General features: G+C 59.2%; 1 protein-coding gene across 1 annotated transcript; it reads left to right on the top strand.

The window, feature by feature from the left end:
- Positions 1-238: 238 nt before the first annotated feature.
- GRK2 (G protein-coupled receptor kinase 2) lies at positions 239-19,964 on the top strand. The gene is made up of 21 exons (XM_065402525.1): positions 239-867; positions 6,493-6,569; positions 8,381-8,454; positions 8,648-8,749; positions 9,153-9,227; positions 9,761-9,822; positions 10,171-10,222; positions 11,940-12,031; positions 12,815-12,914; positions 13,479-13,557; positions 13,920-14,050; positions 15,711-15,805; positions 16,102-16,209; positions 16,324-16,390; positions 16,841-16,941; positions 17,333-17,399; positions 17,511-17,606; positions 18,268-18,430; positions 19,035-19,171; positions 19,278-19,391; positions 19,746-19,964. Exons 1-21 carry the CDS (start codon positions 755-757, stop codon positions 19,908-19,910), a joined length of 2,070 nt encoding a protein of 689 aa, XP_065258597.1. The 5' UTR covers positions 239-754; the 3' UTR covers positions 19,911-19,964.
- Positions 19,965-23,458: the final 3,494 nt, after the last annotated feature.

Below are 23,458 nucleotides of genomic sequence, written 5' to 3'. Positions count from 1 at the left end.
TGTGTGTGTGGGCGAAGGGCTAACACAAAACCTCCAGAGGGCAGCGTTCAATCTTTTGCCTCCCTTTGCTTCCCTTTTTCAGGGCACTGTTGCTTTAAGCTGCAGCCGGAGAGAGACCCAAGCTAGCCTGTGCTGTAGCCAGTGTGGCGGCCAGGCAGGGCAGGAGGAAGCATTGCGGAACCAGTCGATCCTGCCTCTCTCTCTTTTCATGACCTAGTGACCTGATACTTTATCGGATTGTTATTTTTTGCGGTGGCTTTGGCACAGGTTTTTTTTCTTCCCCTACAACACTCGTGCCCCTCTCCTGGCACTCCCCTCGGCTGGCCCTGCCCGCTGCTTGCACCAGCAGATCCACACAGAGACACACAACTCAGAAAACAGAAGCAGTTGTCAAGGGGGTGGGAGACAAGCAAACCCTTAGCCGCATCCACTGCAAGGCAGGCCCGCCTCTCCTGCAAACACGCACAGCGCCTCAGAGAGGAAGGGGAGCCGCTAGCAGAGGAGGTGAAGCCGATCAGAAATAAGGAAGAAGTGGAAGGGGCTGTCGCTGCAAGGCATCATGTGGATCTGTTGGTGAAAGGGGTGGGGGAACAACACCCCACTCTTTTTTCCCACCCCAACCCCCCCGGCATCTAGAGGGGCAGAGAGGGGGCTCGGTCGGCAGCTGAGGCCGGAGACTCAAAAAATTAATAATCTCTTAAGGTATTTTTTTTGAAAAAAAAGGAAAGGAGAAGAGAGAAGATTGCCTGGCAAGATGGCCGACCTGGAAGCGGTGCTAGCGGATGTGAGCTACTTGATGGCTATGGAGAAAAGCAAATCCACCCCTGCAGCCCGGGCCAGCAAGAAGATCCTGTTACCTGAGCCCAGGTGAGCTGGGGGCAGGTGTGGGGCAGCCGGCTGGGCCTTGCTGGCCCTTTGGTTGGAAATGGACCTACCCCTCCCCCCCCCCCCCCAACACACACACACACACACAGCTCCCTGCAAGGTGTCTTGACCTGAGCAGAGTGGGCACCCCAGGTTGGGCATGGGGGGCAGCGAAGTGGCATGGTTCTGTGAGTCTGTGTTGGGGGGAGCTGTGTGTTACTGGGGAAGGCTGGCACACTCTGCCCTGTGGGTTTCCACCCTGTCCAGGTTGTGTCTTCCTGATTGTTTCCCCCCTGGAGCCTGGATAGTTTCCCATTATTCTATTTTCTTCCAGGCTCCTGTGTCTTGCTTTCCAACACCAGGGAGATGGGAGAGGAGGGTCTTGAGTTGACCCTTCCCACCCCCTTTAAAACCCAGAGACCCTTCCCCACACCACCCCCTCCTCCTTTGTATCTGTCAGTTCCCAGCACCAGGGTTGTGATCTCCCTGCGCTTGGGAGGCTCTGAAGAACAGCCCCTGCATGCCCAACATGATCCTGGCAAAACCTGCCATGGACTGATCTGCACAGCTGGCTACATGCGGGCATGCATCAAACACAATGGTGCAGCAGGGCTGCACTAGCGCCTGTCTAATGGTTGTGAGAGACACGCAGCAGGGTTCGAGATGCAATCTGTGCTAAGGATCATCTGTGCCCAGCACCCTACTTCCAACCCCATGCGCAATATCCATGCTATTTAACGAGCTAGTGGCACTTAACAAGTGCCCGGGGATCAGGGAAGCCTGTGGCGCAACAGACATGTACGATAGCATGCATGGCACCTTTTTTTGGCCTTCGCCAATGATGGGCATCAACCTGGCTTCGGGGAATGGGGCAGAGAAAGTCATCGAAATGCAGCTGGCTCTGGGGTGGGAGGGGAGAGCTGCAGAGTGAAGAGCCCAGGGCCGACCCCCTCTCCTATTGGGCTGCTTTCCTGTTCTCATGGGCTGTAGATAGCACAACCCCCTGCCCCAGCACAAAGCTCGACCCATGGATGCTCCCATCTCCACCAGTCCCTACTCTTCAACCCCATCCCTTCCAGCAAAGAGCCCGGCCTTACGCTGCCCCGGCCGGGGCTGCAGGGCGAGGGAGAGGGGAGCTCAGAGTCAGGGCTCCTCGCTGAGCACAGCGCAATGACAGTCAAGGCCCAGGCTGGGCGGGGGGTGACTTGGCCAGAAGTGACACCTGGGAGCAGAGGGGAAGCCGGGGCAGCAAGGGGCCTGTCTGTGTGGTGGGCAGGGGCCTGGTACTGCCTGGCAGTCACACAGGCCTAGGCTACTGGCATGGAGCTGTGGGTTTCCACCCTCATGAGCGCATGTGTGAGAGCATCCATCCCCTGCCTGCTGAACTCCCTCTGCTCCCATGGCCTGGGGGGAGCAGGCCCTAGGGCCAGCCAAGTTCCAGTCCCCTGTCTCCAGCTTCTCCAAAGGGGGCAGGTGCCCATGGGGATGGTAGGGAGACCCTTTTGAGCTAGGAGTCCCTAGACGCACCGGAGGCTGCCTGGACTCCAGATTTCTCTGTGCTGGGCTCATGGGGGGGCCGTGGCTGGATGGGGCCCATGGGGGGCAATGGCTGGATGGGGCCCCCTGCCCTGCTCCCCGGAGCCAGGCCTGTCTGACCCCAGACCTCTACTTAACTGCAGATTCCCCCACCCCAACTACGCTGCCCCACGTCACTGTGTGGGAGCAGGGTAGGCCTTCTGGGGACTGGGCCTGTGTCCTGGGGTGCATTGGGGTGGGGAGGGGCCAGGTCTGTGTGCTGGGGGGCGTGGGGAGCAGAGGCGTTTTCCGTAGCTGTGATAAGATGTCTGGGATGGTAGCCTGGGGCCCCCCCGTCCTGGAGAGGGGTTACAGCTGGGCCTTACCCAGATGCCCCCTCTGGGGATGGCTGTGGACAGAGACTGCCGCTGAGTCTTGGCGCCGCAGGGAGCTGGCTCCCTGCACTCCTCTACCCCTACTATTGGGGGCTCCCTGTACTGCCCTACCCCTACATGGGATGGCCATCCCAGTGCTGCGTAGTGCCCTTACTGTGGGGGATGGACCTGGGGAGGTGTTGGGGGCTGACCATCTTTGTGCACGAGGGAGCTTTAAGGGGTGGGGTGTGGAATGGATCTCTAGGGGAGATGTAGTCGAGGGGGGGCGTATCTCCTATGTGGAGGTGACCTTGGGTTTGTAAAGTGGATGGGGGGCTGGGTGAATGGGGGGTGGATTAGGGGCTAGGGGCCCCCTCCCTTTGATCCCCACAGCGCCCTCCTCTGTGTTTTCCCTGGGAGCCTCTGGTGGCTCACACCTGGGCCAGCCCACCCCTCCTTCCCCCACATCCCACCAGCCAGGCCTGTGGGAAAGGCACTACCAGCTGCTGCCTCGGGCCTGGACCCTGAGGGGATGGTGCAGGGAGCCAGGGACTAGCAGGGGCGTGAGGGGCAGGGCCTGCTGTAGGGAAGGGCCATGATGGGGCCCTGCCATGCCGAACCAGCTGTGACCCCATGGGGCCAGGAACTTGGTTGAGAGGGATGTGCTGCCTCACATCCGATCTGGCTGTGGGGTGGAGAAGGGGGTGCAGGGGCTTCTGTGTGACCCCCCCACACACACACATCTGCACATGACCGGTCACCCTATCCTGCTCCCCCACCCCCTTTGGGTTCGGGCTCACACTGGCCACAGAGGTGCAGGGGGGAGGGTCGAGCCTCCTGCCCCCCAGGCACTCCTCCCCCACCATAGGGCCCAGCCAGAGGGGTTCCTCTTTTTTGCCTGCCCCTCCGGATTGATTTGGAGAGGCTAGAGACTAAAATCCTGGAGCCAGAGCCAATCAGGGAAACAGAACCTTGCGCCATGCTGGCATTGCTCACAGCAGCCACGGGCATGTAGCAGTGCACTGCCTGGTGTGTCTGGGCGGGAAGCCCAGGGCGAGGGTAGCAGGGGGCTGTAGGCTGGGATTGAGGGACATTGAAAGACATCAGGGAGGAGCCCAGAGCTGGGATAGCAGAGGGGCTGCGAGGAGGGATGGAGGGGCAGTGGCAGAGCTGCAGGGGGAGGCCAGGGCTGGGCTAGCCCAGGCCTCTGGGTTGGGACCCTCCCTGTCGTGCCAAGGCTGAGGCCCTCCTCCATCATCGAGGGAACCTCTGCCCCCGGCCCAGCCTTGGGGAAGGTTCCTCCCATCTTCCCATTGGCCTACAGGACAGAGGAGAGTTTTTGGTTCCAGGTTTTGGTGAATTCTCCCAAGACCCTGAGACCTGGGAGGCTGGAAAGATGAGGGGCCGAGTCCCCCTGGATGTCCAGTAAGGGGGCAAGGCCAGAGGGCAGCAGTGCAGTTGATTGGGGCTGATCAGTGTTGGGGCCAGGTTTCCATTCTCTTTGGTGTCATCAAGAGCAGCCTCAGAGCTGCTCCAGTACCCCGCAGGGCCTTGACACCAGCTCTGGCCAAACCCTCAAAAACCCAGCAGAGACACACGCCACCCACCAACCCACGCCACCCCAGGCCAAAGGAGCCCTTGGCTGCCCCAGCACGAAAGGCCTGGCCAGGGCAAGCACCTGGTCTTAGTTCTTTGGCCCATGGTCTGTTAAAGGGTCAGAGTGCTGCTGCCCTTGGCAGGGCCAGGGGAGGATGGCACCTTCATGAGCAGGGCTTCACGGGTCAGCAGGGTCTTCAGAAAGGCCTGTAGCCATACAGGCATGTCCAGAGCAGGGGCCCATCTACCCTGGTATACCGTCTCCAACAATGCTCACGTCTGGCTGCTTCATGGGGAGGTGCAAGGAGCCTCCTAGTGGGCAGTTCTGGACCAGAGCTTTCACTTTTATCCCCCTTCCAGTAGCCAACTGCAGCCAGGGCCCTGCTGTGCCAGGTGCTGCACGGACATTTGGTGAGAGAGCCCCTGCTCTGAAGCGTTCAGTCTGCATAGACCTGGCAGACCATGCCAGGGTAGTCATCCCCGCTGTACCAATGGGAATTCAGGCACCAAGAGACGACGGTCGCACGGAGTGTCTGCCACGGAACCAGGAATAGAATCCCAGCCCACACTACTCTAATCACTAGACCCCACTCCCCTTCCAGAGCTGGGAGAAAACCCAAGAGTCCTGGCTCTGAACCCCCCCAGCTCTAATGACTGGACCCCACACCCCTCCCAGAGAACCCAGGAGTCCTGCCCAGCTCAAGTTCTTCTCTTTGCCCTGAGCACTGTCAGGCCCTATTTGTGCAGATCCCAGAGGAGGATGTTGCAAACTCCCACCCCTCCCTGTGGGTGGGAATGGAGGCAGCAGCTTCTCTCCATCTCCCCATTATCCACCAGACTTGACTTTCCTGCTGGTCTGAGATGTTCCTTGTGCCACAAGGCCTGGTGTCTTCCTGCTCAGGTCTGCCGGGTGCCAGCTGCTGTCTTGCAATGGTGTTCATGTCCCTTGGGGAGCTGCCCATGGATATGCTGGGCAGGTGGGATGTTCCCTAGGGTGAGATTTTGGCGGCCTGGTCAAGCATCGTAGAAGATCCCAGTGGGCTTTAAGACTTCAGGGCAGAGCTGCTGAGCCCCACAGGACTCCAGCCACTCTGACTGCCCCATGGCAGAGGTCTCTGGCCCAAGCCCTGCAGGGACCAGCTGGATTGAAGGACATTACACAGCCTGCAGGTCTGGCTTGGCTGGACTGGGCCTCATGTTGAACTCAAGGAACCCGCCCTGACTCAGTGGCCATGCCGCTGAAAGAGGGAATGGCTCAGGTGTTAAGCGGGGGGGCAGGAGACCTGCTTTCAATTCCTTCCTCCTCCCTGTGTGATCTTGGGCACATCACTCAGCCGCTCTGCGCTTCAGTGTCCCCATCTGGAACATGAGGCTACCAGCACTTCCCTCCCTCCCAGGGGCATTGGGACGCTAAATCCATTAAAGATCACGAGGCTCTCACCTGGAGCAGCGATGGGGGCCAGATGAGCCCGAGACAGATGGAAAACGATGGAGTTATGCTGGAGACCCGGACCCAGTTCTGGCACTGCTCAAAAACAAACCATGATGCAGCCAGTTCACGTGTCAGCGTCAAGAGGCAGCGGGGGCCAGTGGGTGGGGCTGGGTGACCTTGGGCCAGTCCCTTCCTGTCTCTGTGACTCAGTTTCTGTTCCTGGCCTTTGTCCTGTGTAGCTGAATTGGGAGATCCTAAGGGTAGAAGCTATTTCTTTCAAGAGTGTACTGTGCCTGGCACGATGGGGCTCTGGTCTCAACTGGGGCCTTTGGATGACTACTTAATGGATGTGCTAGTGAGTGACTGATGCTGCCATGTGGCTGTTGTTTAAACAAACAAACAAGGAAATTTTCACCCAAAAAACTTGGTGAAGCTGCAGCTGAAGGGAGGGAAGGGTCTTAAAGGGAGCTGAAATTTAACAAACTAATAAATATTGGAAAGTCAAAGAAGGTTCGGTTCAGGGGAAAAAGCATATATTAAAATCCCCAACATGGGAAAGCCTGGGGCTCCGGCGGGGAGATGCCTGTTCCGACACCCCCAGGCATGTAGATCTAGAATCCAAATGGGCCCAGGTGGTTTCTACTGGGGGAGGGAACAAGAGTGAGGGGTGGGTATCCCGATTAATCCCTTGTGTGCTGCGTGTCTTGCCAGCATCCGCAGCGTCATGCAGAAATACCTGGAGGACCGGGGCGAAGTGACCTTTGACAAGATCTTTTCTCAGAAGATCGGTGAGTGGAGGGGGTGGGGGTGAAGTGCTGCAGGGGATGCACAGACACACCCATGCACATCCCCCTCCCCCCAGGCCCTTGGTGTAACTGTGTCTGGGAGGGTTGGGATTGAGGGACAACAGCAGGATTGTGGGAGGGAGCCCAGCGCTGGTCTAACGGGGCTGCGGGTCGGGATTGAAGGGCACCACTAGAGATGTGTTTCAGAGTAGCAGCCGTGTTAGTCTGTATCCGCAAAAAGAACAGGAGTACTTGTGGCACCTTAGAGACTAACAAATTTATTTGAGCATAAGCTTTCGTGGGCTACATCCGAAGAAGTGGGCTGTAGCCCACGAAAGCTTATGCTCAAATAAATTTGTTAGTCTCTAAGGTGCCACAAGTATTCCTGTTCTTTGTACTAGAGCTGTGGGGGCTCTGTGCTCACACCTGTCCCCAGGGCTGGCCGTGCTCCTCGCTGCACAGCTCCAGCTCTGGGGGAGGCAAGAGACTGGCTGTGAACACGGGTGGAGGGTGCTGAAGCGCAAGAGGAAATTCTCCTTCCTCTTTGTGTGGCTTGGGCAGTTCCTATCCCCCGCCCTCTCTCCACCCCCCCAGGCCCAGGTCCAGATCCCTCTCCCTGGTCTCTGGCTGGGGCAGGGGGCATGGACTGGAAAGGGGGGGGCACTTGGTGAGATTTTCCAGTTGGGGGGAGAATCCCAGGGTGGGGGTTGGAGGGAAGGGTCAGGTGGTGACCCCAATCAGGTGGTGAGCTGGGAGAAGGGTGGGTTTGGGATCGGGGGGTGGGTTTGTTGGGTGGGTAGAGCTGTGTGGCGGGGTGGGGGTTGGGGGTGTCATGTTTTGGTGGGGGATGGGAGGAGGCTGGGGTTGGGGTTGGGGTTGGTGTTGGGGGCTGGGGTGGGGTTGGGTGGGGGTTAGGAATCCGGAGTCGTCCTGGTCAGTTGGGGCTTCCTGGGAGTGGAGGGTACCTGGTGGGTTGGGATCTTTGGGGTGGTGGTGTCAGGATTGGGAGGGGGGAGGAGTCCCCGGTGGGCTGGGTTTGGGAAGGGGATTGGAGTCAGGGGCTGGGGTCTCTGGTGGATGGGGATTCATGGGGGAAGGTCAGAAATGGGGATTGCTGGGGGCTTGGAGATAGGGGCCAGGATCCACCAGTCAGACAGGGGTTTCTAAGCGGCTGGGGGTCCCCAGTGGTTTTTTCCCGGGCCCCCTGGCTGGCGTGGTGGGACACTTCCCCTTTCTGCCATTGGTAGCTAACAGCCTCCAGCAGGAAGCCCCTGTCACTTCCTTCCCCGCCCACGCTGGCGTTTGTGGTTTCCGCGCCAGTACGCCCCGCGCGCCCCTGCCTCCTCCCCTGTGCTCCCCTGCCTGCTTCGCACCGCCTGGCCTCTTGCCCAACTAACCCTGTGAACTGCAGCCTACCCAGCGGGGTGGGAGCTGGCAGCACCTGGAGCCGTTTAACCGCAGGGCCCCCAGGGCTTGGATGGAGCCACCCAGAGAGCCTTGTGGCCCAGCCTGGCTCTGGGGAGAGGCCTGCTGCTACTGTCCCATTGTGGGGAATCAGCCCTCTCTGGCGGTGACCACACTAGGGGTGCTGGGCAGAAAATAGCCCACTGTTGCTATCACTGGTATAGACGGGAGCTGGATCTGAGGGAGTCAGGAGGGATTGCATGACTCGGGTGCAGGGAATGGGACATGGGGCCTTTGCCCTCTAGAGGGCACTGGCTACTATCCAGCCCCAGGATGGGGGGCTGGCTGGCTCCGGAGGTTAGGGGCCGGGTTCAGGGCTCTGGGGCCCTGACTCTCTCCTTGTTTCCCAGGGTACCTGCTGTTCCGGGATTTCTGCCTGAATCAGGTGGAGGAGGCCAAGCCGCTCGTGGAGTTCTATGAAGAGGTGAGGCCTTGTGGGGGCTGACACACCGGGGTTTCCCTATCCCCACCCAGCAGGGAGGGGGAAGGGTAAATTCCCACCCTGTGGGGTGTTAGGGTGGCTCCTGAAAGGCTCCCCTGCCCTCTGGGGTGTTGGGGGCTCCCAGTCATGGCTTTGCAGCCTGCCCCACGGTGACACTGTGCCCTCTGCCTCCCAGATTAAGAAATATGAGAAGCTGGACTCGGAGGAGGATCGAGCTGCCAAGAGCCGCCAGATTTTTGACCAGTACATCATGAAGGAGCTGCTGTCCTGCTCCCATGTGAGTGCGCCACCCCGGGGGGGACCCAGAAACCACCATAGACCTTGCCGGAGGGGACACACCCCAAAAACCATCACAGACCCTGCCCAGGGGGACCCCAGAAATCTCCAGAAGGGACCCCGAAGACCTTCAGGAACTCTGCCTCACAGGTGACCCTGAAGCAGTCACAGACCCTGCCCTGGATGGGGACCCTACACTGCTCCCCCAGCCCTCCCATCCTGGCCTGAGAGTTGGATTTCTCCTTGTTCATACAGTCCAGGGTCTCCCCTGGTGCCCCAGCCCTGCCCTGTGAGCTACCATGGGATGGGGGTGGGGATAACCCAGCCCCCGGACCTGCCCTGACCACCCGAGAGGGGTTGTGAGGGCCACACAGGCTTTCATTTCTCCACTGCTTTCCCCACAGCCCTTCTCCAAGAGCGCCACAGAGCATGTGCAGAGCCGGCTCAGCAAGAAACAGGTGCCACCAGACCTATTCCAGGTGTGTGTCCCCACCCCCATCTCCCTACCAACCCCACAGGGACAGCCCCACAGGCCCCTGAGGTGCCAGGCCAGCCCCACGGGCCCCTCTAGCCCCAGGGCCCCCTTTGGTGCCGAGCCAGCCCTATAGGCCCCTCTAGGGTAGCGCTGCACCAATCAGTCCCATGGGTCCACCTAGCGCAATATTTCCTCCCCAGCTGCACCAGATCAGAGCAATGAGCCCCTCTAGCCTGGTCTCCTGCCCCTTCCTGGTGCTGTGTGGGAGGGGGTTGCTGTCGGGGATGGGTAAGGTGGGTGGGGCTGCCCTGTCGGCCAGGGGAGGGAGAGATACTAAGAAGCTCTGATGCAGGGGAGAGCAGGGGCGTTGACAGGCCCCAAGAGAAGGGTGTCCCATCCCACTTCCCCTGGGGGAGGAGGCCCCAGTACAGGTAGGAGAGGGGAAAGGAATTTCCTGACATGGCCCATCCCACTGGGGGTGGGTGGGGTTCCCTGCTGATTCCTTTCTTCCCCGCGCTGACCCCCATGTCTCCCCAGCCGTACATTGAGGAGATCTGCCAGAACCTGCATGGGGCCATCTTCCAGAAATTCATCGAGAGGTGAGAGGAGCCACCTGCCGTGGGGGCTGGCTGTGGGCCTGGAGGTTCTCTTTCTGCAGGGACCATGTCAGGCGGGGAATGGGGAGGTCTCTGCACAGGGCTGAGGGAGTCTTTCTGGTTGGGGGGATGAGCAACCTCTCTCTGCAAGGGTCTCTCTGGGAGGAGGTATGGGGTGTCTCTCTGCAGGACTATGGGGGTCTCTCTGGGTGAGAGGGATGGGTGGTCTTGCTGCAGGGCTATGCAGGGGTGGTCTCTGCAGGCTGGGGTGATGGGGTCTCTGCAGGCCCATGGGTGGGTCTCTCTGTGGGGGCCTCTGTAGTTTTTTCACCTCTTTCTGTTTTGTTATAGTGACAAATTCACCCGCTTCTGCCAGTGGAAGAATGTGGAGCTGAACATCCATGTGAGTGTCTCCCAGGGCATAAGAACATAAGAACGGCCACACTGGGTCAGACCAATGGTCCATCTAGCCCATTATGATGTCTGCAGACAGTGGCCAGTGCTAGGTGCTTCAGAGAGAATGAACAGAACAGGGCAATTATCCAGTGAGCCATCCTCTGTCATCCAGTCCCAGCTTCTGGCAAACAGAGGTTTAGGGACATCCAGAGCAGGGGGTCTTGACTAATAACCACTGATGGACCTATACTATTGGCTGTCACAACATCCCCTGGCAGAGTTCCACAGGCTGACTGTGCGTTGTGTGAAGCACTTCCTTATGTTTTTTTAAACCTGCTGCCTAGTAATTTCACTGGGTGACCACTGGTTCTTGTGTTATATGAAGGGGTAAATAACGCTTCCTTATTCACTTTCTCCACACCAGTCATGATTTAATAGGCCACCAGCATATCCCCCCTTAGTCGTCTCTTTTCTAAGTTGAACAGTCCCAGTCATTTTAATCTATCCTCATATGGAAGCTCTTCCGGACCTCTCATCATTTTTGTTGCCCTTCTTTGAACTTTTTCCAGTTCTAACTTACAATTTTTGGGTTGGGGTGACCAGAACTGCACTCAGTATTCAAAGTGTGGGTACACCATGCATTTATAGAGTGGCAGGTTCTATCTGGGGGGGCCTGGCCTGAGCAAGGGAGGGGGCTGTAGTCCATCTTGGGGGGCTTGGCCTGGGAGGATTGGCGATTTGTATTTGGGAGGTAGACTTGTCTGGAACTGAATCCCATTTCCATGTGCCCCTTGCCCAGCACAGTGACCCCCACTGCCCCTACCCCACCACCCAGCTCCCTATGGAGCCCCCGGGTCCCAACCTAACCCCACTGCTACCGAATCATCCCACCCCCTGGGGCTATGCTCGTTGTGGGGGAGTTTGTGGGGGGCAGTAGCTGTGGGGCAGGGGCCTTAAACACATAGGGGAGGGAGGTGTCCCAGGGTGAAGGGATAAGTTTGGGGGGGTGCCACCCTTAAGACTATTCCCCAGTGCCCTCCTTTAACATCACCCCACCCTGGGATCTGTCCCACACCCTCCTATTCTCTGCCTGGCCCTGGGGGCAAAGGGTCTCCTCAGCCCTGCCACATTGCAAGCTGGGGCTCCCTGGCTCGTATTGTGCGAGCCCCAAAATTCAGATGCAGGTTGAGATCCAAGCCACCACTCCTCCTCCAGGGCTTAGGGGGAGCATGGGGTGGAGGGGAGGTTTCCCCTCAATTCTACAATGAAAGTGCTTGCATCGGTGGGAATGGCCAGGGAACAGGTGCTATTGTTCCGATGAATGGTTGTCATGGTGCTGGGTGCTCTGCATACATGCACACATAGAGAAAAGCTGGGCCTGCCTCTCCCCCCCTCCCCCCCGTGAATATACAATCCAGACATAGGACAGATTATTCTCCTTGCTTTGTATCTGGGGAAACCGAGGCACAAATGGGGTGGCGGAAGGGAGAGTGACTTGCTCCACATCACCCAGGGAGTCAGTGGCAGAGCTGGGAACTGAATCCAGGAGTTCTAAGTCTGAGGCCTTAATGCCAAGCCCAGCCTCTCGCTCCCTGCCTAGGCATGGGGTGCTCTGAGAGCCCACGCTGCACTGTGCGATGTGCCATGAGTTTGCGGCAGTACAATACAATTAATATCTGGATTCCTCCCCACCCTCACCCGCTCTCCCCCTGCCGTGGGCCCAGCTGACCATGAACGACTTCAGCGTGCACCGGATCATCGGCCGCGGCGGCTTTGGAGAGGTGTATGGTTGCCGGAAAGCGGACACGGGCAAAATGTAATTAGCCAACACCAGGGGTGGGACCCCCGGGGAGATGAACTGCGCAGGATATCTGCTGGGATTCCCCTGGGGGTGGGGTATTATAGTCAGGATGTGGAGGGGAATCTGGGGGGACAGGCGGAGGGGTGGTATTATACTCAGGAGGTGGAAGGATATCTGCTGGGATTGTCTAGGCATTGGGGTGGGGGATATTATAGCCAGGAGGCGGAGGGATATCTGCTGGGAATCTGGGGAGTGTGTGTGTATTATAGCCGGGAGACAGAGGGATATCTGGTGGGGAGGGGTATTATAGCCAGGGGGTGGAGGGATATCTGTTGGGTTTTGCTGGGGGAATATCTGCTGGGATGGGGGGGGGGGGGGGGCTGGAGCTGTGAGAGTGAGGGAGGGTTGTTGCGGTCCCGGGGCAAGGGAGGATACCAGTGGTGCTGGTGTTGCCCTGGCCATGACAGGTGGAGGGATACCTTCAATGAGAAGGAGGGTACTGTGGGAGTAGGAGAGATGAAAGGATACTTGTCATTACTGAGGTTGCCATGACCATGGGAGACACAGGGTTTTTTGTGGGGGGGAGGGATTGCCATGGCCACAGGAGGTGGAGGGATACGGGGATTTGCTGTGGGAGGTGGAGGGATACCAGGGGCAACAGGCATGGAGATTTGCCATGGGAGGCGGAAGGATACCGGGGTGAGGGAATTGCTGTGGGAGGCAGGGGCGGAGGGATGAGGAGTGTGGAGATTTGCCTTGGGGATAGCAGCAGGGATTATTTTCTCTCTCTTGGGGCAGGTACGCCATGAAATGTCTGGACAAGAAGCGCATTAAGATGAAGCAGGGGGAGACGCTGGCCCTAAATGAGCGCATCATGCTGTCTCTCGTCAGCACCGGGGTGAGAACAGCTCTCCACACGCCAGGCACCGCAGCCATGGGGCCTGCCTGACCAGGCCAGCCTCGCCACAGGGCATACATGGGGTGGGGGTGTGTCAGAACAGGGCAAGCCCAATCTAAGGTAAAGAGGGGGCCTAGGTCTGGGGACAGCAGTGGAGGCGGTTAGCACAGGGGAGGGCAGGAGTGAGTGTGCTCAGAGCAAGGGGGGTGCAGGTGAGCGGTCGGGAGCACATGGGGGGGACAGGGAGTTTGAGGGGGCAACACGTTAGGGATGGTAGCACACATAGGATTGAGGGGTGGGGCAGCGTGGAGGTTGGTGGGGGGCAGCATGCAGGGGAGCATGCAGTGGGGCGGGGGCAGCATGTGGGGCAGTGTGGTGGGAGGGGGAATCTATGGGAGGGCAGTGCAAGGGGGAATATAGGGGGCAGCATGTAGGGAGAAGTGTGGGGGAGGGATGGAGCATGTGGGGGGGGTGGATCATGTTGGGGGGGAGGGGAGCCTGTGGTGGTGCAGTTTGTGGGGTTCCCTCTTTCGGTGGGTGATCCATCTCGCCCTCTCGCCCCAGGACTGCCCCTTCATCGTGTGTATGTCCTACGCCTTCCATACCCCTGACAAACTCAGCTTCATCCTGGACCTGATGAATGGTGAGAACCCCCTGCTATCCTTGGGGAACCCCCCAGCCCCCACACTGCCCCCCCTTACAATTAATACACCCGGTCTCAAGCTACGCACCACTGTCCGGTGCTGCGCACGCTTAGTGAGAGAGTGCATGCCCAAAGAGCTTGCTGTCCACACAGACAAAGAGCGGGAGGGGAACCGGGGCACGGAGCGTAGATGCGATTTGCCGAAGGAGCCTGTGGTAGGGCTGGGGATTGAACCCAGGAGTTATAGCTCCCAGCCTGGTGTTCTAGCCACTAGGCAACACTGTCACCCCCTGCATGGCCCACACTGTCTTTCCTGTGGGGCAGGGCCTTGTGTTGACCAGGATGTCGGCTGTCTCATGCAGGGGGCGACTTGCATTACCACCTGTCTCAGCACGGGGTCTTTTCTGAGGCCGAGATGCGCTTCTACGCTGCCGAGATCATCCTGGGCCTGGAGCACATGCACAACCGCTTCGTAGTGTACCGGGACCTCAAGGTAGCCCCACCCCCTCCCACCACGGAGGGGTGTCTCCCACCCTCCCACACCAGGACCTCAAGGTAATCCCATCCCCTCCTGGAGCCCTGCCCCATCCCACCATGGGTGTCCCCTCCTCCCACACTGGGATCTCAAGGTAACCCCTCCTCCTCCCACCTTGGTTGTCCATCCTCCCACACCAGAACCTCAGTGTCACGCTGACTGGAGTGGTTCACGACCTCAGGGCAGAGACCCATGGGGGTGGGGGTGTTCTATAATTACGTTTCACCAACCCCATAAACAACTGTGAACTCCTAAAGCACTATACCAGTCTTACCATGGAGTCACAGCCAGTCCCCTTGGGCATGCCAGTCTATGTTGCCTCCAGGCCAGCTGGACGTAGTGATGGTTCGTTGCTATACACCAAAGCTCACAAAATATTCAGGTTGCTTCTAGTCCCGAGAGATCAGACACTTCCCCCAAGTCAATCTGTACCTCAGATCTCACACCAAAGACAATGCCTGTAGCTAGTCCTATAGTAAACGAACTAAGGATTTATTAACTAGGAAAAAGAAATGAGTGAGTTACTTACAGATTAGAGCAGGCAAACATGTATACACCAATGAGTGTCAGCTTTTGGAACCATAGACTGCAAGAGATGTAGTAATCTGTGAGCTCTGAATGTCTTTTAGGGCTAACCCAGGTTGACCCTGGGGATCTCTGCTTCTGTTTCCTGGCTCCAGTCCTGTGAGAGGCCAAACAGCAAAGAGATCAAAAATTTTCATGTCTGCTATCTTTATTTTCTTCTTCCAGAATTCAAGCTGATGGGATGAGCCTTTTGCACATAGCTTGTGCAGGGGCAAGTAGCAGTCTTTGTATTGTGATGTCCCACAGTGAGCCATTTAGTTTTGATAGCCCTTCCTGATGGGCAAGAGGTAATGCCTTTCATAGCGATTTAGCATTTTGCACTAGGCAAAGTTTTGTTCTTGTCTGGTGAGTTATATAGTTCAGAGCAAAAATTTTATAGCTCTACAGCAAACACTTAAGTTTCACCTGACAACGTGGGATACAGACATTATAAGCAGGATTAATACATGTAGCAACGTACAAGCATTTCATGAAGTCTAAATATATTGTTATAAGCCCGACACCTGTCTGACCCATACTGACACACAGGTGAGCTGGACAGGTTTCCAGCAATGAATATGTCTGTGCTTGGCTGAGGCCTAAAGCCTTGGCAAGAGCCGGCACCTGGTTTGCCAGCATCACACCCTTCTCCTCCCACCACTGGTATCTCCCATCCTGCCACACCTGGACCTTAAGGTAAACCCGCCCCGTCCCGGAGTCCCACCCCTTCCACCACGGGGGTTCTCCCATGCTAGGGCCTCAGGGTAACCCTGCCTGCTCCCTCCTGGGGTTTCCATCTGCTCAGCCCCCATGGGGGGTGGTGCTTGGAGATCTCAGAGTGAGAGCAGAGCCCCCATTCCAGGACCCCACCTCCATGGTTGGTGAAGTTAAGGGGAGAAGGGCAGGAGTGAGGGACTGGCTTTGCCCAGCTCCCACCCGCTGGCTTCCCTCCCATTCACAGAGCATTTCAGATGCTGCATTTCCCCTCCATCCCCAACCTGGGTCTCCCTGTCCCATCACCCTGGCTCATGGGGCTGCTCTCCTCTCTCTGCAGCCAGCAAACATCCTGCTGGACGAGTTCGGTCACGTCAGGATCTCGGACCTGGGACTGGCCTGTGATTTCTCCAAGAAGAAGCCTCATGCCAGTGTGTGAGTGTCCAGGAGCTCCCTTCACAGTCAGTGCCCCCTGCCCGCTCCCTACAGTGCCCCAGGCTGGGAGAGGCTGGGGCTGGAGTAGCCGGGAGCTCCCTTCACAGCCAGCGCTCCTGCCCTGCCCCCTGCAGCACTCCCTGCTGGGAGAGGCTGGGTTTGTAGTGGTTCTGTGATGGCTCTTTGGCGCCCCCTGCAGGGAGAGTGTGGCACTTCAGCTCCTGGGCTGGGCCATGGCTCTGTTGTACTCTGACCCCCTTCTCTGTCTATCTCTCTCCCCCCACATGCTCCCACAGTGGCACGCATGGGTACATGGCGCCGGAGGTGCTGCAGAAGGGTGTGGCATATGACAGCAGTGCTGACTGGTTCTCCCTGGGCTGCATGCTCTTCAAGCTGCTGCGGGGGTGAGTGAGCAAGCGATCTTGGGGGATGGAGGGGGTGCATGTGGGACAGAGACACCCGTGGGGCAGGGATATGGCATGGGCAGCGTGTGACCACCCTCTCCCCTCCCATCGCAGGCACAGCCCCTTCAGGCAGCACAAGACCAAGGATAAACATGAGATCGACCGCATGACCCTGACCATGGTGAGTGGGGGAGCTCTGGCTGGGGGATCAGGTGCAGACATGATCTCTGCCCTCCTCAGGGCTGCACGGAGAGGGGCCCCGACCCATCTGCACAAGCCAGTGCCCTGTCGCTCCAGGCCAGGAACAGCCCTGCTCTTCAGCTCTGAGCCCATTGTACCTGCCGCCCGTCCCTCTGGTCCTCAGCCAGGGCCCTGCCTAGCCTAACCATACACACCCCACTCCATGGACCCGAGCCTGGCCCCGCCCTTCAGCCCCTGAGCAGAGTGGAGCTCCAGTGTGGCTGTGTGGATGAGACTGCCCCCTGCTGGCTGGGATTGTGTGTACACAACTGCCCCCTGCTGGCTGGGTTTGGAACTGCAGTGTCCCTCCAGCCCCAGGAAGGGTCTGTCCAGCTCCCAGGGCTGGGAATTGGCCCCGCCCCATAAAATAATCCTCTCCCCTCCCCCACAGCCTGTAGAGTTGCCCGACTCCTTCTCGCCTCAGCTGCGCTCCCTGCTGGAAGGGCTGCTCCAGAGAGACGTCAACCGGAGGCTGGGCTGCATGGGGCATGGGTGAGTCCGTGACTGGGGAGCAGGGGGGCTTTGCCACATCCTGGGGACCCAGCAAGCACGTGGCAGGAGCCAGCCCAGGAAGGATGGGTGCATTGGGCTACCGTCCCCCAACTGGAAGAGACCCATCCCTCAGCCTGAGTGGCGCTGTTTGCATAGGACCTACAGAAATAGTCACTGTGTTATTAGAACAGGTAGCTCCGGAGCTCCCCCTGCTGGCATGGCAGCCCCATCTCTCTCTGCCTCTACCGCCATGCTCCAGTCCTTCCCCTGCTAGAATTGGACCCCTTGGCTCCAGCATAGGTTGTGGCATCCTTTGCCCCTCATGTGGGGGGCCAGAGGGACCCTCAGGCCAGCTCTGCTGACCCACCTCGCCCCTGGTCTTCCTCCCCAGGGCACAAGAGGTGAAGGAGGATCCCTTCTTCCAGAGCCTGGACTGGCAGATGGTTTTCTTGCAGAAGGTAAGTGGGGTGGGTAGGGAGAGCGGCTGGGGAAGGAGAGGGACAGGGGCATGTGGTGGGTGCTGCTGTCCTGTCCCCCCAGATTCTCTAACGCCTCTCCTGACCCCGCAGTACCCACCGCCCCTGATCCCGCCACGTGGGGAGGTGAACGCGGCTGACGCCTTTGACATTGGATCTTTCGATGAAGAGGACACAAAAGGGATCAAGGTACCGGAGGGAGCTCATGGGGGTTAGCACAGCTCCCCCGCTGGAAAGGGCAGGACTGAGCCATGCAGGCTACTCTCCCTCTCTGGTGCAGGCTCCCATCCCCTCTCCCAGCACAAGCTCAGACCTGCTGCGGCTGGGGGAGAGGCACCTCTCACCCCACAGCCCAGATGCTGCTGCGGGGAGAGAGAGCTGAGGGGAGTCATCTGTAGCCACTGGGCAGCCTGCACTCCAAACCCCTCATTCCTGGCCCCACCCTAGAGCCTGCACTCCAACCCTCTGCCCCAGCCCTGGTCCCTCATCCCCAGCCCCACCCCAGAGCCCTCTCCTCCCCTCCCTCGCACCCCAATCCTCTGCCCCAGCCCCACCACATGAATTTTGTTATGTGCACCAATATTCATTCTGCACATGCATGGGAAAAATTAGAGGGGGAACATTGCTTCCCACCTGGCCCTTTACTCTCTCTGGAGCCGCAGTTCCCTATTGTGGAGGGAGAGGAGGTCCCTTCACCTTCCCACCAGCCTCTCCCCCCCCACCCCCCCCAACCACCCAGCCCTTCCCCCAGAGAGCTTGATGCCGGGAGAGGGTGTGGGGGATACCCAGCCATCTGGGTTGCGGGAGCCCCCAGCTGCCCGCCCACCCGCCGTCTTTCTGTCGTCCCCAGCTGTTGGACAGCGACCAAGAGCTGTACCGCAACTTCCCGCTCACCATCTCGGAGCGCTGGCAGCAGGAGGTGACGGAGACTGTCTTTGATGCTGTCAATGCTGAGACCGACAAGCTGGAGACCCGCAAGAAGGCCAAGAACAAGCAGCTGGGCCACGAGGAGGGTGAGTCGGGGAGCCCCCTCCCCACGGTGCCCCCTGCTGGGAGATGCATGCCGCGGCCGGACCCCGCTCCCCACGGTGCCCCCTGCTGGGAGATGCATGCCACGGCCGGCCCCCGCTTCCCACGGTGCCCCCTGCTGGGAGATGCCTACTATGGCCAGCTCCTGCTCCCCACGGTGCCCCTGCTGGGAGATCCATCCTCCACCAGGGCCTCCCTTGCTCCCTACAGTGTCCCCTGCTGGTAGGGTGACCAGACAGCAAGTGTGAAAAATCGGGACGGGGGTGAGGGGTAATAGGAGCCTATATAAGAAAAAGCCTCAAAAATCGGGACTGTCCCTATAAAATCGGGACATCTGGTCACCCTACCTGCTGGGAGCTTTCCCACATGGCCAGCCCCACTCACCATCGCTCCCCACCTTCTCTACAGCCAACCCCCCTCCCTATAGTATGCCCCACTGGGGGAGGCTGAGGCTGGAGTAGCTGGAAGTACCCCCACAGCCAGCATTCCTGCCCCGCTCCCTACAGTGCCCCCTGCAGGCACTTCCCTGTGTGTTGACGGCTGGCTGGTGCTGCGATCTGACTCTCTCTCTGTCTCTCCCCGGCACAGACTACGCCCTGGGCAAGGACTGCATCATGCACGGCTACATGTCCAAGATGGGCAACCCCTTCCTGACGCCATGGCAGCGGCGATACTTCTACCTGTTCCCCAACCGGCTGGAGTGGCGAGGGGAGGGCGAATCCCCGGTAGGGAGCTGAGGGCAGGGCCTGGGGTCCTGGGGAGGGGGGTTCTTGGTAGTGGTGGGGGGAGCCATGGTCTCTCTCTGAACCCCTGGCGCTCTGTCCCCTGCAGCAATCCCTGCTCACCATGGAGGAGATTCTATCTGTGGAGGACACTCAGATTAAGGAGCGCAAATGCATCCTCCTCAAGACCCGGGAGCACAGGCAGCTCATCCTGCAGTGTGATGTGAGTGCGCCCCCTCCCCCGCCACTGGCACCCTCTACTGGGCCAGGGCTACACCATGTCTCTGTTCCCCGCCCCCCATCCCGGTTGTCCACTCCCTAGGGCTGCTCCTTCCCCGTGCTGAGCTCCCATGGTTAATAATGCATCCTGTCCGTGAGCCCAGACCCCTCCGTGGTGCTCCCGTGGCTAACCCTGCCCCCCCCGGCTGTGATCTCTGACCCCTTCGTGGTGCTTCTGTGGCTGACCCCTGACCCCTCTGTGTTGCTCCTGTGGCTAACCCCGCCCCCTGGCCATGACCTCTGATCCCTCCGTGGTGCTCCCATGGCTAACCCCACCCCCCGTCCTGTCACCCGGCAGAGCGACCCTGAGCTGGTGCAGTGGAAGAAAGAGCTGCGCGACGCCTACCACGAGGCCCAGCAGCTGCTGCAGCGGGTGCCCAAGATGAAGAACAAGCCGCGCTCGCCCATAGTGGAGCTCAGCAAGGTGCCGCTGCTGCAGCGCTCCAGTGCCAACGGCCTCTGACCCCCGCGCCCCCCTTCTCCCCCGGCTTTAATTTATTGGGTTGGGTTTTACTCGCACCCCCAGCGGAACCGTAACTGTTAATTTGCTGATCCTTGTGACTCCCGCCCTGCCCCCTGCTGGAGGGGGTGGGGCAGACTCCCCCCTCCCCTGATTTGAGGATGGATCCTGCCTTTTGGATCCATTTCTCCTCTCCTTCCCATCTCAGCTCATGGGGCAGGGGCCATGCTGGCCCTGCCCCCAGCAGGATGGGGGATGCAGGGATCACAGGGAGGAACTTCCTCTTTGGCACTTAACTTCCTGCTTTCTCTCTCCATTATCAAATCGCTGCTGGTGCTGGAGAGCTCGGGCGGGGCATGGCCCAGATCCCTGGCACGCTAGAGGGCTCTGCCAGCAGGGGCGTTATGGCCCAGGGCCTGCCCTTCCCAGCCTGTAGAATGCAGTGAGCACTGGGGAATGGGGGACAGACTTGCCTCCAGTCCCTTCTCCATGGGTTCCCAGCTCTTACTGGAAGGGATTCCAGACCCAGCAATGCTGTCCCATGGCTGAGGACCCACGGTGCCATCCGAGAGCCTTGGGGCTCAGGATTGGCCAGGGGCCCAAAGGGGTGGGGGTTGGGTGTGGAAGGAGCTTAACTGCCTGGCAGGATCAGGCTGGAGGGCCACCGACTCCAAGAGGAAGAGTCACATTAGGAATGAACAATTAATTATCTGATGGAGGCAAACACCCATGCCTCCACACCCCAGCAGCCTCTGCCCACGCCGACAGCCCCCAGCCCTGGGCTCTTGCCCCCACTGTGCCAGTGCCCCTCAGTCCTGACCCCACAGCCCCACCCTCCCCGCTATTGCATTGCTGGGTTGCCCGTCCCCCAGGGTATTTATAATAAATTGTGCCAAATAGCAAGGTGCCAGTCCCTCACCTGGCAACTCGTTTCACCCATGAGCGATGCCAAACCCAGGTCTGTGCAGGTGGAAGTGCCCCCATTGGGACACATCTCTGCCCTCCCAGGGAGACGGGCGCTTTGCTGGGCCCTAGCCTTGGGGGCGCCTGGGCCTCATGCCAAAGGAGAAGGAAGAGTTGCCTGATGCCAGTGCTGTCAGGCTGGCTGGGGTGGGGGCCGAGCTTTGGGGGGGGGGGGGGGGCTTGTTGCTCAGCTAGCCGGGGGGGCCAGTGCCAACACCAAGTGCTGTGTGTCTGAGTGCTGCCCCCGCTGCCCCCTCCCATCCATAGCCCCCTGTATTATCGCTCCAGCCAGACACCCCACTCCTCTCCCCTCCCCCATTCAGTGTTATAACCCAACCCCCGCACAGGGACAGGAGGCTCTTGGGGTGACTTAACCCTGGGTTCCTTTCCACCCCCTCCATGGCGGGGTAGGAGAGAGGGCAGGGTATGGGGGGAGCATTTGGCAAGGGGAGTGGGGGAAGGGTCTCCCTTCCCCTGTTCCCCCACATCTCCATGGTCTCCCAGCCCCGAACCGCATGCGAACCTGGCTGTGCTGCATGCGCCCCCCTCCCCCACCCCGTGTGTTGAGTTCTGCCCGTTCTGCCAATGGCTCTTTTTTTCCCCCCTTGGGGGGCGATTTTCTTGGGGGGGGGGGGTTGCCTCTCCCCCCTCGCAGTGTCTGTAAATATTGGTTTCTGGTCCGTCTCTTCTCGGGGTTATTAATTTTTTGGCCGATTTTTGAATGTGATTTTAACGAGTGGAGAGGAAAAAAAGATAACTGAGTTTTTATAATAAAAAAGTGAAAAAATGGGGCTCTGCCTGTGGCGGCTGGCCTGTGGGATGGGCTGGGATGGGGCAACTCAGAGCCGGGGACCCCACCCCTTCTGGCAGCCTCCTAGACAGGGGTCACTGGGGGTGGTACACAATGGGGGGCTCAGCTGGGAGATCCTGGGCCTTGGGGGGCAGGAAGGGTTGTGGAGGGCTCAGTTGGGGGATCCTGGGCCATGGGGTTGTATGTGGAGGGGGGTACATGCTAGGGGATCTAGTGCTTTCAAAGCTGAGCCGCAGCTCCCCCAGCCGTGCCCTCCAGCTCTGCCAATGCATCCCTTCCCCCTATCAGTTTCGGTTCCCCTCTGCTGGGCCTTGTGGTTGTATCAAAGCCACGCCCCCCCCCCAAGGCAGCTGTTTCTGGGCTACAGGAGCAACCCCCTGCCCACCTAATCTGGGCTCTGCTCCTGGTCTGAGAAAAGGGTCCTCGGGCCCAGCAAAGAGCCCCGTGTTTCTGCTGGGTAGGCTCAAAGCCAGTGGGTCCCAGGGGCAGCCCCTCTGTGCCCACCTCCCCCAGCATCCCAGAGCCAGCTCCACCCTGGTTTCCAAACCACCCAGTGGCTAATGAGCTGGCAGCAAACTGTTGCCATGGCCCATGCCTGGCTGGAATGGGAACTGCAGGGCTGTCTCTCTCCCTGTTCTCCCCATGCTCCAGGCCTGTGTTCTCTTCAGAAGCTGCTGGGCCTTTGTCCTGCCACCATTCCCTCCCCAGGGATTCGCTTCAAGGCAAACAATGGCTCCAAGATGCTGAATGGGGGAAGGAGGTTCCAGCTGAGAGGTGGATTTAACCAGCTGTAATAGAACAAGGCAACAGTCAGGCAGTGTTAGTCCCTGCTCAGGCAGCCGGCAGCACCTGCCCCAGAGCAAAGCAGACAGGCAGGGCTGGCTCTGAATGCTTGGGGGGGGAGGGGGGGAGGGGCGGCAGTGGAGGTGCTGTGCTGAAGGGAGCAGGGTGGGGACTCAGTAGAGGGCATTTTGTCCCCTTGCAGTCAGTACTGACCCCAATGTACCTGCAGGGTGCTGTGCTGTGGGGGTGGGGTCTTTCTCATGCCTAGCCAATCTGTGCCTTGTGCCCCTTGTGGTGGGTAAAGATCCCTGGCATGTTTGGGGAGAAGCAAGTTCATCATCCTGGCTTCCTGGCCAGCTTGACTGACTCCAGCCTACCTCCCTGCATTCCTTCGTTGGCATTCCCCGTGATTCACCATCACTGCCTTTCCTAACCTCTCATTATCCGTGCAGAAGGTAGTGCCCTGTACCCTGCGGGGGGGGGGGGGGGCACCTCCCCAGATCCAGACGCCCTCCTGCCAAACCAGCTCTGCCTGCAAACAGGAAGCACAGATGGCAGCAGTGCTTGCATCACAGCAGCCGACCCAGCCTCCCTGAGATCCTCCAAGCTGGCCTGAAGCAGCCAGGGTGCCCAGGGTAGCCAAGTCCTGGGACTGCAGCAAATGCAGGACCCCGAATGGGGAGATGCCTCAGCAACCCCCCAGGCTGAGGTGTTGTATGGGTGGGAAGCAAACAGAGCAAAAGGTGACCATTCCTGCTAGCCAGATTCTTGTGATGGGTGTTGCTCTGGTCTTTTAAACAGCCACTGTGGCACACCCCAGAGGTGACTGCATCTCATTGTTCGGTAATGCTTATATATATGGCTGCTGCATCCCACCCCAGAGGTGGCTGCATCTCAGTGCTTGATAATATTTACATCTGCTGCTGCTGCTGCATCTCAGCGTTGGGTATTATTTATATATATGGCTGCATCTTCGTGCCTGGTTTTAGTTATA

This window comes from Emys orbicularis, chromosome 4, assembly GCF_028017835.1.
Source record: "Emys orbicularis isolate rEmyOrb1 chromosome 4, rEmyOrb1.hap1, whole genome shotgun sequence".
In the NCBI taxonomy this organism is placed as follows: domain Eukaryota; kingdom Metazoa; phylum Chordata; order Testudines; family Emydidae; genus Emys; species Emys orbicularis.
This window is presented reverse-complemented; position numbering and strand designations above follow the sequence as displayed.